This window comes from Citrus sinensis, chromosome 7 (assembly GCF_022201045.2).
Source record: "Citrus sinensis cultivar Valencia sweet orange chromosome 7, DVS_A1.0, whole genome shotgun sequence".
Classification (NCBI taxonomy): Eukaryota; Viridiplantae; Streptophyta; class Magnoliopsida; order Sapindales; family Rutaceae; genus Citrus; species Citrus sinensis.
Window position 1 is genome coordinate 7,342,683 of NC_068562.1, and position 20,095 is coordinate 7,362,777.

General features: G+C 34.4%; 2 protein-coding genes across 3 annotated transcripts; both read right to left on the bottom strand.

Moving 5' to 3' along the window:
- Positions 1-1,960: 1,960 nt before the first annotated feature.
- LOC107177665 (growth-regulating factor 5) lies at positions 1,961-4,189 on the bottom strand. Of its 2 annotated transcripts, none has more exons than XM_025095273.2 (4): positions 3,594-4,189; positions 2,859-3,384; positions 2,374-2,753; positions 1,961-2,291 (listed from the first exon to the last, which is right to left on the bottom strand). In XM_025095273.2, exons 1-4 carry the CDS (start codon positions 3,814-3,816, stop codon positions 2,284-2,286), a joined length of 1,137 nt encoding a protein of 378 aa, XP_024951041.2. In that variant the 5' UTR covers positions 3,817-4,189; the 3' UTR covers positions 1,961-2,283. The 2 variants fall into 2 exon arrangements, with proteins under 2 accessions (XP_024951041.2, XP_024951039.2); XM_025095271.2 differs by having other exon boundaries at positions 2,374-2,756; positions 3,594-4,187.
- Positions 4,190-15,628: 11,439 nt separating this feature from the next.
- LOC127898927 (uncharacterized) lies at positions 15,629-18,852 on the bottom strand. The gene is made up of 2 exons (XM_052431459.1): positions 18,765-18,852; positions 15,629-18,447 (listed from the first exon to the last, which is right to left on the bottom strand). Exon 2 carries the CDS (start codon positions 18,441-18,443, stop codon positions 16,062-16,064), a length of 2,382 nt encoding a protein of 793 aa, XP_052287419.1. The 5' UTR covers positions 18,444-18,447; positions 18,765-18,852; the 3' UTR covers positions 15,629-16,061.
- Positions 18,853-20,095: the final 1,243 nt, after the last annotated feature.

Genomic DNA, 20,095 nt, shown 5'->3' on the forward strand with positions numbered 1-20,095 from the left:
AAATCCGCTGTTAGGACTCACTCTATATTATATGATATCTACTATGATACTGTTGATTTATGTTCTTACACGAGTTGAGGTCGCTAATTCATTTGCCATTATGGTAACAGCTCTGGTTATGTCTGATTGCATTCAGAGCCATGTTTAGAAAAATGTTAAAATGCAAGGATTTATCAACCGTTAATGTTCATTCATGTGAAGTTGTAAACAGTAGACTACTTTAGGTGAAATGTCCTTTTAGTCCAGGCATGACGGAAATATTCGAACAAAACCATTTATATTTCCCGTATTTTTACAGGTAGCACCAAATCGAGGGGCTTTTCGGTAATTTAGTAAATACCGTCAATGATACTTTAAGTAGGGGGGGATCCATTTGTCAAGTGAAGTTACGACATTGACGCCGCAATCACCGCAGTCCAAGGGCTTTTAAGGAATATAATTAAAGTTCGGTTATATTAGAACCGTTCTAAAATAGAACACGATCAAGATCAAAATTATGATGTATTTTTTTATTATTTATTATTTTGTGTGTAGTTGTGATTTTGAAAAAAATATATTTTTTTAAGTAGCCTTTTAATGCATTCGTTTCAATTAAATTTATTTCAAGATCATTTTTCCAACCTTTGTTTAGGGTCATACTTCAAATTAAATATATCTTCTTAAACTTAAATTTATAGTGTCTTGTTATCACTGCTGCGAGACCAACCAATTAGAATGTCCTTTGTGGTTTAGAGAATCGCTTTTACAATTCGAGCAAAATTTGCCAAGATCTTTGCTTAGAAAGGATGACGCTTTTCTACAGCTTTTTGGGTAGCAACAGCAAAGTCGAATCCAATCACAGGACTTTAAAGGAACTAACAAAATGATTTTTTTCTTTTTTCCCCGAATTCATTACACTCTATATCTATTACGATCTGAAGTCTACTGGGGAATCTAAATACATGCATTTGTAGTATTATCTACCAAATAATTATCGAGATCAGTTCAGAAATTTATTCCTACAAATATTTGGAAAGAGGATATGTGCACGTTTCTTATTATTCCCCGAAATCTTGTTAACAAAAACAAAAAATAATTCTGCTAATCTCGTTAAAATATATCCTTCATTTTTTGTAAACTTCAGCTTACTTTGAAAAGTTTCAAATACTGTCATCTCAAGTTCAAACTGTTTGATGACTCCGTTTACATTGACTGTTGACCCTTTAGACCGATATACAAACCCATGTTCCCTTTGTACTCTGACCAGTTCAAAGAAAAGACAAAACTTCTGAAATTCACTGTTAAAGATAAAAAGCTTGAGTTCAGTGGAGTTGGCAACAGCAGTCAGCAGTGGCATCACAAAAGATGGAAACAGGAAAAAGTACTTTCATCCTTTTGAAAAGTTTAAATTAATTAAGAAAATACATTTCAAAAATGGTTAAAAATTTATAATTCATTAAGGAGAAATCTCAAGGACATTGATCAGCAGCTCTACGGACTCACACTAAATTTTTAGAAACACTCTTTACATTGGAAGCTATGAAGTGACTTGATTGTGATCCGCAACTGATCAAAGACAATAATCTAAGGATTTAATCCATATGTAAGGAGTGACATTTCCTTGAATAAGCGAAGAGGAATCTGAGATAGTTTTATACGCTAACTAGACCTACTTTTGAGTACGAAGCCCAAACTAGGTAATGTATAAGCATTATCTACTTAGCTGTTAAGCCAAGCTCTCCACAAAATTTCGTTGAATGGGTACACATATTATTGCTTATCAATTCGGGCTCATATACTGTGATGCGTGTTCATGTTTATATCCACTCAAATTAATCATGAGAAGATAATATTCATGAGGAATGATTGAGAAATTTATATCCTGATGTCTGAGATATCTAGACCAAGTAAAAATCATTGCAGATGCTCCCTGCTGGGTCCCCATGTGTGGACTGGACTATGATATGATCAGAAAACAAACAAAAGTGAAATAGTGAAACTGTAATTGTAGGGGTTTCGGGGACCCTGAGGCATACAAAAGATGCTTCCACTCAAACAAGCAAAAAAAGTTCTACAAATCCCAAACATGTTTCTTTTTAGGGAAGAAGAGAAAATTAAGTATCAAGAAAGCAAAAGATAGATCTAAAGATTAAATCCTCCTGGCATGGCCCCCTCCACTATCATTCACAAATTTAAAAGCAACGTAAATTAAGCCCTTTCCCATCCACAACTTCAACAATAAGGCTGTGACCTCCAGCTGGGACTCTTTTTGATACTGTATAATTGTCTATTATTGAGACTTGATCAGCTATCTGCAAGAAAAAAATCTTAAGTTGAAACGACAAAAATTGGAACAGAAAATAGTAAATAGGAATGGATTATTGAATTAATTACCTGAGTGGATTCTGGAATTGGAAGAAAGATCAAGCCAAGAGTCAGTGCTCTTTGGTGGCCATTCCCCAAAGAAGTGGTGGAGTGGCTTTTGCGTTTTATCTTCATTTTCAGCCTTCACGACTGTTCTTTCTGTTGCTGCTGATGATTTGAAGTCAGTGCCCAAAACAAAGCAATGCTGCTGCTGCTGTTGTTGCTGTTGTTTTATAGAGTCAGAAAAGCTTTGAAACTGTGAATGATGAGGGTATGTTTTATTATAGGAACCATCAATTGTGACCAATGGCCCCGGACATGAATCTTGAAAGCTTCTAATACTCCCTGAAGCTTCTGGAAAGAAAGCTCTCTCATCGACTGCACCTTCCCTTATTCCATGAAAGTTATAACTACTAGCGAAAGAAACAACATCCTCAAGTTAATTAACAAACCTCAAAGCTAAAGAGAGATAAAACCAAACCATGCTGTTGTGTTTTGTCTCCTACAACACAAACCTGTAATCTTTGTCGGTCTGAGAACAGGATCCAGAGTCCAGAAAAAGATGACGGGTAGTCACGTTATCGTGAATTGAGAAACTAGAAGAACCAGGGGGCCTTGAAGATGAAGAAGAATGAGGACAAAGAAGAGGGTTAATGTGAGCACAACTCTTTTGAGATGGATCTTGATAGGCATAGAGTTCAGGAGAAATGGAAGAAGATGGAGAGAATGGGTAAGAAGAAGAAACAGAAGAGATTGGTGTGTTAATGGAAAGTTTTTTATTGAGTGATGGAGAAGGGTTAGGGTTAGGGTTTGATGCTGTGGATGATGATGATATATTTGGAACTGATGAAGAAGTGAGTGCTTGTGCTTCCACAGGCTTTCTTGAACGGTTTCTGCCTCTATGCATGTGTCTTTCACAGTACTTGGAATCTGGGTATGCTTCTTTTGAGCATCTCCATTTTTTGCCATCTGTTCTTCTGCATCTTCCAGGTTCTGGGTCTGCTTTTCTGCCAAAACCCACCTGAAAACAACCCCACCCGACTGCACCAACCAAAGTCCCATCAAAAGCTTTTTTTGGAAAAATAAAATAAAATCATTTCAACTCAAAAATTATTTAAAAAATTAATCCAACAAAGAATATGAAAATATAGGCCTAACACAAATTTGGGTGCATAGATTTGAGCTAGTTCGTCAACAAAATTTAATGGATATACTAAGAAAAGAAAGGAGGAAGGTGTCTGTTTACTTACCATGTGGAGCCTGAGGAGGGAAGAGACTTGAGACCAATGAAGAATCCAAGCTTCTTTTGACAGAGTAGATGAGTTCAGGTGGAATAGGAACTCCTGACACCATGTACTTGAAGATGAGAGCTTGGTGTTCAAGTTCTTGCAATTGTGTTGGGGTGAAGGGAGACCTAATTATACTATGATCTCTTGCACCGCAGCTTGTTGTTGCACCTCCAACAGTCATCATCTTTGGAAGAGTGGGAAAAGATATATAGGAGGAGATGAAGAAATTCAAAGGAAGGATATTCAATGAAAAACCGACAACAGCAAGAAGAATGGAAGATTTTTATTAACAAAGTTAAGAGATGAGATCAGAGGCCGATAGAAAGAGGCGTTGTTCTTGTTGGGCTACTGCTGCTGCTGCTGCTAGTTTTGAAGGATATTTTTGCCGAGTCCATTGGTTGCAGAATCTTCTTCTGTGCATGGATGAAAACTAATGGCTCTGATGCTACTACTGCTGCCACCTCCCTTTCTCTTTCTTTCTCTCTCTTGAGTACTGAGAGAGTCTGTTCTTATTATGACTGCAACCACTGTGGCTTCTGCCCTGCCCTTGTCTCTGACATCTTTACAGAAATCCATAAACAAATGTACAGTAAAACAAGTAATATTAAATACAAACACAGCCTATACTCTTATCCGTTGTACCTTTAGGTTTAGGTTTGGGCTTATGTATACATAAACTTGTGCCTACATTGCACTCTCTTAAATTAACATTGAAGGTCACACCTTTTTTCTTTTCTTTTCTTTTTTTAAACAGGAAGACATGCCTTTTATTCAAAAGGTCAATAATAGCTAATGATACAATTTTATGTAGGCAGAAAAAATAATTAAAACTCATGTCTTAATTAGGATCATACTTAATCATAAAATATAATTACGTACACTGTAAAATTGTACATTCGAAAAGAGAATAAATGACTCTACGCATTAAGATTTTGTGAGATAATAAATTTTTTTATTTAGATTATAAATTATATCTATCAAAAGAAAATATCAAATTATATAAATATATCTTTTTGTACTTTGAAATATATATATTTGATCGTTTAAATATGATTTCAATAATAATTAAAAAAAAACTAGTGTCATAATGGTCTTTTATTTTGCTGTCCCAACATCATAGTCCTGGAAATGAGTGCCGTGATATTATTTGAAGCTGTTTAAATTTTGTACCGACGCTTATTTTTTTTTTTTTGAATACTGATTAATCATCATATTACTGTATTACACAGATATTTACAACTGTTATTATAGCAGATATATTACACTGATATTTACAATCAAAAATACATGATTGGGACTTATATTATTACATTGAATTCTGTGAAGTACATGCCCAGATAAATAATCACTTACAGAAGAGGGATGTCCATACTCCACTCGTATTGCACGAGGGAGAGGAAATTTTTTGAAATATTAAACAAATAAGCACGTTAGCATTTGTGGGGGCTTGAACCGCTGCCCTCACAATGCTTGTGAGGGCAGCAGCCCACCACTCCGACCAAGGCCGAAGTGGCGTACCGACGCTTATTGAGATACAGACAAAGGGAATATTTTTTCAATCACCAATTTCTGTTTATACTTTATGAAAGTGAAGATAAATTAAAAGATAAAAAATTAAAATTTAATGCATATAGTTTATTCTATAATTTTTATTTTTATTTTTAACTTATTTTTTATTTAAATATGATTAAGAATTCTTAATTGTAAGGTCACTATATATTAAAGTGAGGAATAAGTTAAAAAATTACAAAATTTTGATGCAATATATTTTATTTTATAATATATTAAAGTTTATATTTTTTTTTATTCTATAATTTATTCTTGACTTTAATATATTATGATATTCTTAATTGGAAGTTGACTGCTATAAATTTAAAAAAGAAAAATTATGTTTTAAGTTTGTATATATTTTTTTAATTCCGTTATACACAGATTGTTACTGATATTACATTAGACATTATAATTACAATATTTACAATCGTATTAAACAATTGAGACCACCGCCATACATTAACTCACTAAAGTACTTGTTCAAATACTTTAAATCCTCTCTAATATTTAAGGGGCGTTTACTTCACTCACATTTCGTAAGTGAGAGTTTGTCTTCACTTAATTAGTTGATAATTGAGGAAGAACTGAAACTAACCTCCATAATACTCTTATAGAGGCTCGAATCTTTACACTTAATATTGTAAATGTAAGGTTTCTCTGGTTGGACCAAAGGCCCATCGGTAAGTTTATACATTGATAACTTTAAAAAAAAAAAAAAACACACATTTGTAAAGAGACATTTACAGAGAAATCAGACTTTAGAGGCTCAGCAGCTGCTTTATAGTACGGACTATGGAGCCTTTTCTTTTTAGGCTTTTTTTCCCCCACGCGTAATGTTTATCTTTAAATGTAAATGAAGTAGTGGACGACTGGACGGTGGACTCTGCCTTTCTTCTTTTGATTTCATGATGCCATTTCTCTTATATATATATATATTCACTGGGTTGTGTTTATTTTTTATCAGCTGCTTTTTCTTCAATATCAACGTCAAGAATTACACAAAATTTTCTTATAATTTCGAATTAAGCTTTTGTTTGTTGCAAGTAATTTGATTGTATTAGTGTGAGAAATTTTTATTAAAGTTTCCTACAATGTGTTTATTTGATTTTCGTATCTATTAGAGAATCATTCGAACTCAGCGCCTTTTTCAATTTTGAAGGAACAAGTTCAAGTTTCGCTAGTGGCATAGAGTTAGATTTCAATAAAATTTGAGTAGATTTCTTTGTTGTAGATTCACTGTTAGGTCGCAATTACTTATGACTCTGTTGATTAAACGAGATTTCCACCAGGATTCTATTTTTTTTTTTTAAGGTAAATAAACCTCAAGAGAGGTATAATATATTGAAAGAAGAGGGTACAATGTTCATTTAGTAAAGACATAACTAAATGAAATCCTCTATATAATTAATATAATAGTGAATCATAACAAGATTAAGAAAATCGATACTTGGGTATCCCCAAAGAATCGTTAAGTAAAGACTTCATAAATTTTAATAGAGAAAAATTCTACCATGTCATATCAGAAAAACTCAAACCAATATTAGCTAAAGTGTCTGGAACATTATTACCTTCTTTATAGATACGGGAACAATAAAATCTCATAAACTTTATAATAGTTAGACAATTGAGTCAACTAATGTAGAGTTGCCAATGAAAAAAAAATATGTCACTTTTCAGGTAAGAATAAACATCCATCAAATCACATTCTAGCCACAACGAATGTCCAACCCTTATATTAGTAAGCAAATTCAATAGTAACATAAAGTTATGCATAAAACAAAGTTTGATTCCTAATTGACATAACAAAACACCTCAAAAAAATTCAATGAGAACCTCTATAAATAGCATCATAAGAAGTTGGACCTAAATTTCATTAAAAAAAATTATTAGCATTAACTTTAACCCAATAAAAAAACTGGAGGATGCTATAGAATTATAAAAATCTTTAGAAAAGTGAGGAGAGAATTGCTGAGACGAAGGACATTATAAATAAGAAAGGGTTATGAAGACTTACAAAACCTTGAATATAGTTTACTCAAGTGACATATATGACCCAAACACTAATGCTTTATACGTGCAATTGAAGGTTGAATATTTTCAAACTTTTTAGCTTATTCATAGCCTTCCAAATATCGTACAAAATCTCAAGAGAAGACATCAATGTATGCTTAAAATAAACTCTCAAAGATCGCAAACATTGCCAAGTGGTGGGAAACGTGTGTTAAACAATAATGACAGCCAATCCCAAAATACTTTAGCAAAATGGCAATTGACAAAAGAGATGGCTAATAGTTTCGTCGCACTCCATAGTTGTACAGAGGTGGCGAGCAGAAATAATGTACATACATCTAAGATGAAGATTGTCTTCAATAGAAAGTCTTTCATGGAACAGGTTCCAAGCCAAGATAGAAAATTTATGGTTATAAACTTACTCCATAAGGCTGCATTTTCAACCACCAGTTATGCAACATACAAGAATAGCAAACCATAAATGAACTTTAAGTATGTATGATAAATGATCTGCACTGTTCAGTATACATTAATTTCCACCTATTATTTAGTGTAGTGAGATAAGAGAATGATCTACATGTCATTTCTTTTTCAAGTTGCAGCAAATGATATTTCAGTGGACTTTTGCACATATTTTCTGATCTGAGCTTTCTGGGTTCACCGATTACAGATTTGATGTGCTTTTTTATTCAATATATATATATATATAGTTTTCTGGTCTGAAATCATAAAGTGTGGGAAATGTCCGGAAAAATTTTAAAACTGAAGGGTTTTAAAAGTTTAAAACTTAAAGCGCTTAAACTACACGGTTTATGCATTTTCTCATGTTTCCGTATTTTAAAATTTCAGATTAGAATATTTCTTTATATATATTTAATTAATTATTTATTTATTTATATATAGTATTATGTATATCTCGTGTGATCAAATCGCCCATGAAAAATTGATAAACCAACTTTATTAAAGGAGAATGTAGCCATTAATTAAATAACATGTCAATATGTAATAAATTCTGCTAGCTGATGCTCTGTTATCTTGTGGAGCTTTTTACTACAACTCTACAAGCCGGAATTCAAGAATAAAAAAGGGACCTGAAATTTGTTATCGTTTTTCTGAATTCTTTCTTTTGCAGAACAAGAACTGTGTCAATTAAATAGGTTGAGTGAGAAGGTTATGACACTAATAGCAGTGCAAGTGAAAGACCATTGGTCAAAGGGTTTGGATTTGTTTGCTTGCAAATAAAAGCACTTTTTACCCCTTTTTTTATTTTTTTAATTGAAAGTTTAATAAGTTGCCAGGAAAAGCAGTATCAGCAGGGGAAGTGCGCACACGCAGTCTCAGGGAGGGGTCAGGGCTCAGGACTCAAGCCTCAAAAGGACTATTCACTCTGTGTTTTCTCTGCCTCAGAACACATGCATCTCTCTCTATCTTCCTTTATTGCATTGCCTCAACTAACTAAGCTTTTTGCACTCATTATCACCCGATATTTATTTTTACCTCCATTCTGCAGTTCATTTGAACATCGCTTCCCCACTCTTTCGGGGAAAAAAAAAAAAATCTCTTTCCCTGTGAAGCAGACAGTTGGCAGATATCACAGTCACATAGGTCTAAACCTCACCTGGGATAAGTGTTTTGACTGGGAACCAGACTTTCTGTTTGCGAGTCAGTGGCCCGCCCTGCACAATTCAACTCCATCTCCATGGGTTTGGTTCTAAATCCAAATTTATGTAACACCAAGTAGCTACCATCACCACTCGGCCCCCCTCACCTATGTAAGTGCAGCTAGCTGTTCGACCCCATAAATGCATTATGGGAGGGATTTATTCATTGCTCAGTTATTAATAATTGAGTGGAGGCAGTTTTCTCTTATGCGAGGAGTTGACATCTCTCGAATATTTGTGATGATAAAAATTTAAACAATATTTTATAAGAATTGATATAAATTAGTCACATTAATTATTTGATTTGTAAATATAAGTTGTATTATCATATTATATGAATTTATATTCTCAATATAATATGAGTTGTAATTTTAAGCAATAGTTTTACGTAGTTAAAAAAAAAGAAAAAGTGGACCACAACAAATAATCCAAAGACGGAAGACCTCATGTTACAGCTTCAAAAAGGGTATTGCATGTCTGATTGTCTACAGCTCATCATCATTCATTTATCACCCTATCTTCACGCCACTCGTTTGCGAGCTCTCGGCTCTCCATCAGTCCATCTTAGCCCTTAGCAGCCACCCCGTGATCTCCTTGTCAAATCTCTGGCCCAAATTGTGGGTTCAGTTACCCACACTACACGGTAGACTTGGTACGTGAATTTGAAAACAAGCCCACTATCAATTTAGACAAAATAATGTTGTTGTTTGAACTCTGATCTTAAAGCTTTTTTTTTTTTTATGGCATGAGACTATTGTTCAAATTTTAATTTAAATTATAACTTATATTACATGAGAGTATAACTGATATATACAATCATATATATATACTGAGTCCTGTTGACATTAATATTGATATGGCACCGCTTAGATTTTTAAGCCTCTCAAATATTCGAGGGACGTCAAACTCTCATAATATGGCACTGCTTAGATTTTTAAGCCTCTCAAATATTCGAGGGACGTCAAACTCCCATCGTGGGAGAAAGACTGTCTTCACTCAAGCTCTGGGCTCTAAGAAAGAACATTTTAAATTAAACCCCTGCAATGCATCTGCGGAGGTTCGAATCCCCTCCCTTACATTTGTGAAGGAGTGGCTCTAGCCACTTGGGCTAAGCCCAAGTGGTTAACTCTGATCTTAAAGCTTAAACTTATAGGTCTAGTGATTTCTGACCGTGTGGTGTGAGAGAATTTAACTTAAAGGTCTTTTCCCAACACGAATTTAGTTCCCACGAAGTGGTATAAGATGCACGTGATGATGAATCCAAAGAAGCCTTGCATGTGAGGGAAACCGTACTTAAGTTCTATCGCATGGGTCTTCATCTAAAGGTGTAGATAAGCTTCTTTGCTATCTACCTTCGTAAATTCCTGGGTTTCCATTAGGCAAGTGCTTTGTAAAATCAAAGGTGATAAACAACTTTTCTGCAACCAATCTATTTTGGGATAGATTTTGAAAGACTCGTCTTTATGAATAATTTGATTACAAGTTTATCATTATAAATAATTGAGAAATTATCATTGCACCACCTCTTTTTTTACTTATGTTCATCCAACCGTAAAAAAATTCTAACATGTTCTCTGCATCACTTTTAATTTTAAATTTGTATCAACTAGCCACTTTTTAGCTAACAGCGTTAAATAATTTAAATGAAATGATAATTTTACCCCTAAATAAATTAAAAGACCATTTTATTTTGCAAAAACTTTGAAAAATAAGAAAATTATAATTATAAAAATACTCCTAAATTTAATAAAAAAATAAATCACAAACAAAGGTGCTTAGCTGATTTTTATTTAATTTAGATTTTACAAAATTTTAATAGTTATTTTTATTAAAAAAATTATAATTTTGCAAAATTTTAATAAAAATGACTGAATTTATTTATTAAAAGTTATAATTTTGTAAAATTTTATTAAAATAACTGAATTTATTTATTAAAAAATAAATCCCAAAATTTTAATAATTTAGGGGATTTTTATTAAATCCCAAAATTTTGTAATTATTTTTATAATTATAATTATAAATAATTATTTTTATAATTATAAAAAATAAATTTGTAATTATTTCAACTTTCTATTTATCATTAACGCATTAAATGTCAATTAATAAGATAATTTATAACTTAATGTTATCTTTCCCCAAAAAAAAAAGTCAATATTAAATGTTAACTAATAAATAATATTTATGATAAAAATATAATTGATTGGAGTTTAAACTTTCCGCTGCCGGCAACAGTCAGTAAAATTGTTCTTTAATGACATATACAGCAACGTTAGATTCAAAATTTTATGATCTACGCAACTATATCCATATCATCGGCAACAACAACAACAACAACAACAACAACAACAACAATAATAATAATAATAAAATAAATAATAAAATAAATAAATAATTTTTTTTAAAAAAATAAAAAATGGTGATGGTGGAAAGGTCTCCTAAATAAGTGGCGACAACATAACCTTGCCATTAAAATAAGGTAATTTTTAATTAATCTCTACATGAATAGAATCTACGAGAGTTGTTCTATCTAATGGAGGTGGTGGTGCAAGTCACCTCACCACCGTTAGATGATGGCCTTATATTGCCACAACCTTTGGGTGGCATTTACTCCACCAAATTATTTTTGCTAAAGAGACCACTACCATCACGTTCATTGTGAAATTTCAAGTTCATTGCTATTAGATTTATCACTGAAAGACAACTTTCTCTTGGCTGGCGCCACAAAAATATCACCGGTGACGACGCTGAGACTATATTCCGGCAGTCATTTTTAATTTTACTTTTAATTTATAAAATTTTATGTATTAATTAATTGTTGTATGAGGGTATTTTTGAAAGAATAAATATTTATAGAGGACAATTTTGCTGTGTACCTTAAAACAAATTGATTTTCAAATAATCAAGTTTGGAAAAGCTGCTTTAAGTTACCTTTATAAATCAATATAATATCTAATTATTTGCTAATGACTTTAGAGAGAATTTACCAAAGGCTTCTTGATTGCAACATTGTTAAATAAGTGATCATTTGACAATTTAAAACATTGCTAAACATATAAAAAAGGCATGTTTGGTAATGTTGTAGTTTTTGTAGAAATAATCAGTTGGGAAGAAATCACTTAAATATTTGGTAAAATTTTATTTTTTAAAATGTTGTGAATTTTAAAAACAGTTATATGTGTTTAGTAATTAAATCTCATTGTTAAGCTGCTATAAGAATGTAAAGATTGAATTGAATATAATATTGAATAAAATTTATTTACACATTTATAAACATGCATATAACATATCTTTTTCAGGCCGCAGCTACTTTGCGTCAGGGGTTTCGTACCCAAGTCGTTTGTCTTGTAGCATGGGCACCGTTAGATTTCATCTGTTGGCTGCAGAAGAGACACACAGACGCAAGGGAGTAACCTGAGATAAAGGTAATGTGCCGGTAACACTGCAGGGAATCACTTTTTGACCAAAAAAACTCCTGTAGTGGGTTGGAAGATCTTAAAGTAACGCATGTAAAACAAGAGAAAAAGGGGTGCATGCAAGTATTGGTTAAAAACAAGAAGTTGGAAGCGTGCAAGTATGGGTTGGGGTTATAATGATTTGAAATGTTCGAAAACAGTGACGAAATCAATTGGAAGTCGATTTAAGGTAATGAATTGCGTACTTGGTGGGAAAAAAAATGCGAAATATCAACTCTAATCTTAAAAGTAGCCTGGCCTGAATTAACAGTTGAGTTAGTGTATAATTCGATAAGGAAAAAATGCGTTTGAGTTGAGTAAATGAAAACCATATAAAAAAATGTGAAGAAAAGTTATGTAGCATGTAATAAAAATAATAATAATAATAATAATAATACTAATAAAAAATAATCAGGCAATGCATTGAAAAAGTAAGTGGTGGGGAAAAAAGGGGAAAATTCCCCTTTAACCTGAATAATATGTAATTATAATTTTATCGTTAGAGTTTATATAATAGGCCATGTCATTTCTAAATTTGAATAACACCAACAATAATAATAAAACTAATAATGCTTAATATTATAATAATGACAACGACGATGATAATTTGCGTAATAATAATAATTTGGAAAATAGTAAATCATCAACTAAGAAATGGAGGTATTTTTGAGATGACAGATCAATTAAAAGAGGAAAAAAGAAAGAAAAAAATATCTTCGACACTCTATTTTAAGTATTTTTGTTGACAGTATAAATTGTTTATTATAAGTAATAAAAACTATGAGTTTTATAGTTTGTTACAGAAAAGACCCAAATAAAAAAAAAAATCCGTATTAGATGGATTGGAAAAGGATTTAAGTCAGTAAATGCGGAAAATTTCGTGAAATCAGGAGAAATAGTATATATTGAAATAAAAATATAAAACTAAAAAATATAGCAATGGTAGTGAGTACTGTACAAAAAAATGTAAAATTTAGATATAGGTAAAGTAACACAATATTATATCTTATTCGATAACAATTTGAAAAAAATAAATAAATAAGTAAATATAGCTTCGTAAACATTAAGAAATAAAAAGCAAGACAAAAAATTTTGGCATATAACACCGAAGCTATCCCCGACAGCATGCACAAGGCATAATTATTTCACTTCAGCAGTTAAAGAAATAAAATTTAATTGCTTACTTTGTTTTGAAGCATCTCGAGTTTCATAAATAGTTGCTGTTACACCGAAACTTTGAAGTTTGAACTTAGAAATTGTTAATTTTAGTTACATTTGATGTACTGATCAAAACGAATGAAAATTTGTATATCGGTGTGTTAAAATTGGAAATTATGAATGTATTATCGTAGATTAATATGAATTAATATGTTGTTCAATTATGATTTTAACTGATAGTAAAGTAAATTTTGCATTAGAAAAATTAATTTAAAAAAACAATATGAATGAGATATTTTTTTATATAAATACTGCATAGATTTGATGAAAAAAAAAATTGCATCTACAAATCAATCCGGCAAACTATGGATTACATATGGATTGGGTCTAATTTGCATCCGATCCGAAAAAATATGAAATGGATTTCGATTCAGTTTAAGTAATCAGTGGATTTGATTTGATTGAACACATTTAAATCTGTAAAATTGTGGATTAAATATGGATTGATGTGCAATCCGCAAAATCTGAGACGCGAACACCCGTAAAAGTGAACCTTCGTGTGGAGGGGGATGTGGACCAACATATCGATTTTAAATGAACAAGAACATGTGGTAAAGAACAAAGATGAACGATATTGGCGGCGGATGAGAAGAATGAAGGGCTGATTAAGTAGTATAGTGATAGATGCACCCCCCCCCCCCCGCGGAGGCGATAAACTGGAAATATCAATCGGACACTGGAAATGTAATGTATGCGATGAGATTAAAAATAAATAATGTAATGTATGCTATGAGATTAAAGTAAATTTACAGGAATGAAATTACATGTTAGAGTTAATTAGTTTGAAGAAAGAAGATGACGACAGTATAAGGACATGCTTTACATCGGTACCGAAGCATATTAATGCAATATTCAATTGGAAAAAGGAAAAATTGGTACATGTTAATTTGGGCTTTGGTTAGTTCCAATCCATCGTGAGGCCTTCATAGGAACTGGATATGAAGGCGTTTAACGTTCTGCCATATTCGAGGGTAAATCTATTACCATTTTAAGTGTATGAGTTGGAGTTGATAGCCTGGTTATTAACGAAGAAAGAAACCATCATAGCTTGTGTTTTGATTGCTTCGTGGTAGCATAATTGACATGAATAACTCAAATTTCAACGTTAGTAGGTTGGTACTGATATTGATAGTGGGAATTTGAGTTTGTGGGATAATGGTTGTCAACATGGTGATGCAGTTGAATTAACTTGCAATATTTGTTTTAATGCATGTATTTTTGCTGGACCCTCAATTATAATAGGCGGTATTATCTTGTAAGTGAAGGTTTTTTAAAAGGTAATGTAAGTTCATAAAATTCAATGAACTACAATGAAGAATGGACCTTATGTGAAATAAAATATTTCTGTGTTAGTGAAATTATGGGCTTGAAAACGCAAAGTCAAATAAAGAAACATGTATACAATAGCAAATGGACCTTATTAACTTTGTTGGCCCTTGAGAAAAAACTACTTTGTAGTTTTAGTCGAGCAATTATGGACTATCTTCATAAATAAAGTATTATCATCACTTATCTCCATATTACGATAGAAATTTGCTGTCAAATGATGTAAAATCAGGTTGGAAAGTAAATTTGTGGGTGTTGTTAATTACATGGTGCCGTGGGCCACAACAGATAAGGTCAGGTTGTGTTGGTTGCGTATAAAGTAGTACTTGCCTCTAGGTGCAGCAAATACGACTAATTAAAGACCGTGGCTATTGAATTGGGCAATGCTTACAGCAACGAAAACATAGATATGCCGGCAGAGATAATTACATGGAATGTTTGATGCATTTGCTAAGATATGAATTTCCATTGTCCAGCAGGAAAGTGACAAATTACATGGAAAGTCAACAATTACATTTCGTGAATGGGTTTGATGCAACAGGTTTGTGAAATATTATCATATATAGGAAGATCCCTACATGCTGAAAAATTGTAGGAAACATGTGGAAAACCCCAAAGGTGTCGCCACATTTACGTAACGATTTGTAGTTTTACTAATAAGCGGCAATAGAGACAATAATGCGACACGTGAATAAGATATACTTTATTATATGGAATTGCAAATAGCAATGGTTTTTACGGGAATGAAAACATCTCCATACGCAGCGAGCAAGCGATGTAGGTAAGACAAGTTATCCCGAAAGGTGAGTAAAAACTGCACATTTGATCCATATTTGGTCTTAAATGTGACATTGAAAATAGTTACAAAACATAGGACATCAAAATTTAACGATGCACGTGGGGACATACATACGGAAGTCCGGATGCTCGGATTGATCTCCGCCTGGTGAGGTCGCACCTAAAGGCCTACATTGAAAGCGACAAATTAGTGTTTTGGAAGGAAGGAATGGAGGAAAAAATTAATATCATTATCTTACTGATTGTGTCTTCACTTGTACAGGTGTTGCTATTCCGACCGTCCAGCAAATCGTCATCCAAAAAACGTGACTGAGGCCGTGGTTGGATGGAGAAGATACCGTAGTATGGGGGGACACAATGAAATTTCAATGTGACGAACACATTGTATGATATGTAAAAAACTATCATATAGTTTAATAAGGGAATAAGTCGTTAAGGGTTGTTACCTTGGAGTGACAATTTGCTTCATTACTTCCCGATGAATTGGTAGAGTTCTTCATTGGCGGCAAAACATTAGCTTTTGTCTGCCATTCCCAATGCGTTATTTCTCGAAGCATTTGCATTCCTGGTCCATAGGCGGATCTATATTCATCGACTGACCATAGCCTATGTACATATTTGTCGAGTTTGTCGGCCCAACTGTGAATGCATCGGCAAGCATGCTCGCAAGGAATTCCAGACAATTGCCATAATCTGCAAGAGCAAGTCATAAGTTCCCTGTTAACTTCAAAGACAAATCCATGCCGACTTACAAAAGACACTGCATTGTTGGAAGGCACATCAACATTCCATCCATCACTTTGAAACACATTATGTATAATTTGTTGTCTTGCCGTAGGTGTGATTTTGTCATAAACCCATTCCCAGCCAGCCAAATATCGTCTCTGAAACATTTCAGCAATTGTTCGGGTTATTGTCGTATATCTTTGTGCCACATTCAAGTCCAAGAACTTGCTCAACCAAATTCTAAGTTGTTCACTGGAACTTTTGGTAACTTCTGTGCTCTTCACCCATTGTGGCATGGAAAACAGTGCCCACGTTTTGGTGTCAGTGTCCTTCAGCCAATTATGGCATTCTATATTTACCGTTTCTATGATAGACATATGGTATATGAAGTTTTTCCTGTCTGTGCTCCGACATGCACCCCAAAATGCTGAATGAACTCCGACATCCGGAAATTTTCCAACCATTCTACCGTAGAGGCTGAAACAACACTGCCTATACACAGCATATGGGAGGAATTCTTCAACAGCCTCATCAACACCGTTATCCCCATCGGCCAATATGCACAACCCTTCTCCACGTTCGAAGCGAAGTCCGTAGGTTAAATTCGTAAGGAAAAAGGCCCATGAATCCAAGTTCTCTTCTTGAACCTCGCAAAATGCAATAGGGAGCACAGCATCATTCCCATCACGACACACTGCAACCAGCATCACACTCTTGTAAGGACCATCAATCTCCCACCCATCAATTGTTATGAGTTTTCGACATCTTGTCTTAAATGCATATGCAGTGTCATACAAGAAAACAAACATACGGTTGAACACCTCCGGGCTCAACGGATGATCTGTTGTTGTTTCTATGATAACGATATTGCGGTCATTTATATCCTCCATCTCGTGTTTATACTGTATAAGCTGTGCATATCCGTGTGCGTGGTCTGTTCTAAGCCACTTTGTTGCCGTGCTGTCCACTGCGTTCAACTTCCAAAGAGGGCATTTCATGCCATAAGTAGCAGCAATTTCATTCGCTAATACGCTGATCTCCTGGCCAACATGAACCTTCCAGATATGGAGGAACTTTGCTGCAATCCACTTTGTCCCCCACTGCAATTTTAACCAACGTTTTTTGCACGTGTGTTCTGGAGTTAAATCTGATATGACAAATACATTGCTTGTGTGCTCTTTGACTCCAGTGAGTTTCCAATCACAGTCCAAGTCCGAACATTCACAGCTGACATAGCTACTTGAGTTATGCATTATGCAAAGTTTTATACCATCCCGAATTGCTAGAACTTCTATGGCTCTTCTAAACTGAAAATCATCTTCGAACCGTTGTCCCAGCGTCATCACCATTCGATTGTCGGGGCCATTGTCAAATAAAAAGCCATCCGCATTACTAGCCCCCTTTTTCCTGTCTCTTTCGATTTGAAATAACTCCTCCTCATATCCAGTCCAACACCACTCCAATTCATGATCATCGGCAGTGATGTCTGCTAAATAAACGGTCTCATCTGCCGAATCATAATCTGTTTCCCACCCTTTGTCTGATGCCCATGAGGTTGGATACGCCATTGTCTTGGCAGGTGTGGATAAGTGATTAGCTGAAGCATGGCAATTGGTTGTTGTATTGTCTGTATTGATCATAGAAACAAGTCGTACAACTTCAGCGTCTGTAATTAGTTGCCTCCTTTTGTTTGAAACAGAACAATCACCTGTTGACCAAGTGGTTATTGAATTCATTTTCGGTTCGTCAATGATAATGGACTGTTCATGCACATAATTGCCATGGACGTGGCCACGGGATACAGCATACCCTTCATTTGCTTGCACTATACGCTGAGGAAACAACATCCTTGCAACATTTCTTTTCCTCATACTAGCATCAGCATGTTTCAATGTTGCACTTGTCTCGGTAATGTCCTTCATTGCTTCTGACCCTGTGTGGAATGCCCTGCGGCAGCCCCTAAAATACTCAGGCGACCCTGTGGCTCTTGTCTCCTTTGTCCATACGCACTGGCAGGTAGCTGATGAAGTTCCTGAGCGACACCCACAAGCATGCGGATTGTAGTCCATTTGTCTTCGATTAACATGCAGGGGAAGAGATGACAGCAGCAGGGGTTAGTTGCGAAAAAAAAAAATTGACTGCCAATATTAGGACCATGGCTGTCCCGACTATTTGAAAACATTATCAACTTTCCCCATAGCATTAGTGCGTGGAACATTGAAAAATAAATCCTCATGGCAGCAATTATTGGAGGTTCCAAGTTTGTTGCACATGACGACATTCTTTACGAAGACATAATGGAATTTGAGTGGGCCAAATTCTGATATGAACGTAGCCCCAATTGTGGTTGTTTGCATTAAAATGGTACAAATTTATGCATGGCGACTGACCTAAATTGTTCCTCTGTCTCAGTTGTCAATTAGTATTTAGTAACAAATACTTGTTCGCATTAGTACAACACACAACCTTACAGTACCTGCAACAATAGGAAATATGAATGTCCATCATTACTGTGAACCAAGACCGCTGCAGTACTAGGAAACATCTGATTTTGTAAATACAAAATTATGTAATGAACTGGAAGAACAATTTTGAACCAAACTTTATAATGTGCATGTACTGTCCAACTATTAACTTAAACTAATAGGTCGAAAGGTTTTTTTCCCAGTGCAATTAAATTCCCATTGCCGCTGAGGATGTGAAAAACATTTTAATTTCTACACCTGTAATGATGGTGACGGCCATGGATGCGAAATCAAACACAGAGGGCATTTGCCTTATGAAGGCGGCTACTGGTTGTTTTCGTCATAAATTAAAAGGGAAATTAAATTATTCTGCCTACGCTATTGTTAATGCCGGGTAAACTATTTTCTACTCTCCGATAGAAAGGCACTTGCATAAACCCATTATTATGTGTCAATGAAATTAACGTTCCCACCCATTTCCCCCGCCATGGTTACAGAGCATATTGTCTGTTCAACTCATAGAAACTGGAATGCATACCTTGTCAAACTAGAATTACAGTACGGGTGGCCGTTTATTTATGATGCCCCTTTGCATACGATTTTGCCATCATCGGTTGTTCTCAGTTGAAGGAACACGCATTTCGGCCGTCGGCGTGAGACAACAGATAGTGGAGATCGTTTGCTTACTGTGAACTACAACTTCTGGTCACTGTTCGCATTGGACCATGGCTGAAGTATAAAGATAATTTATCATTGCAGGATGTGTTATAACATCTCCTTCGACAGCAGAAATCGTCCCCACGTCGTGTGTTATTATTGTGAGGAGGTGCAACCAAAATGGGAGGTTAATTTGGTATCACTGTAAATGGTGCCGCCAAAAATTAAGATTATGAATTTTTTTAGATTTCCAAATGTGGACAAATTGTTTGACGTGTGGCCATTGTATGTGCCTTGTAGATGAAGATTCCATCATTATAGTCGGCCCTTACGACCTCAGGTAATAATCCATTATAGAAATAATGTTCGAAATTGGAGCAGCACTGTTGTCGTTGATCGCAAATTATTTGTGGGCTTCTATGCTCCTGTCGTGCGATGTTCAAATCGAACTCTCCCGGGTTGGAGCAGTACTGTGCAGTCCAAGGCCCATTGTTGGCAGAACATGGTCCTTGCAACTAAGTGTGTTTGCGAATCGGATTTTACGGAATGGAAAATTTAAATTCAAATGCTATCGATGATTTTACGGATTATAATTTTTC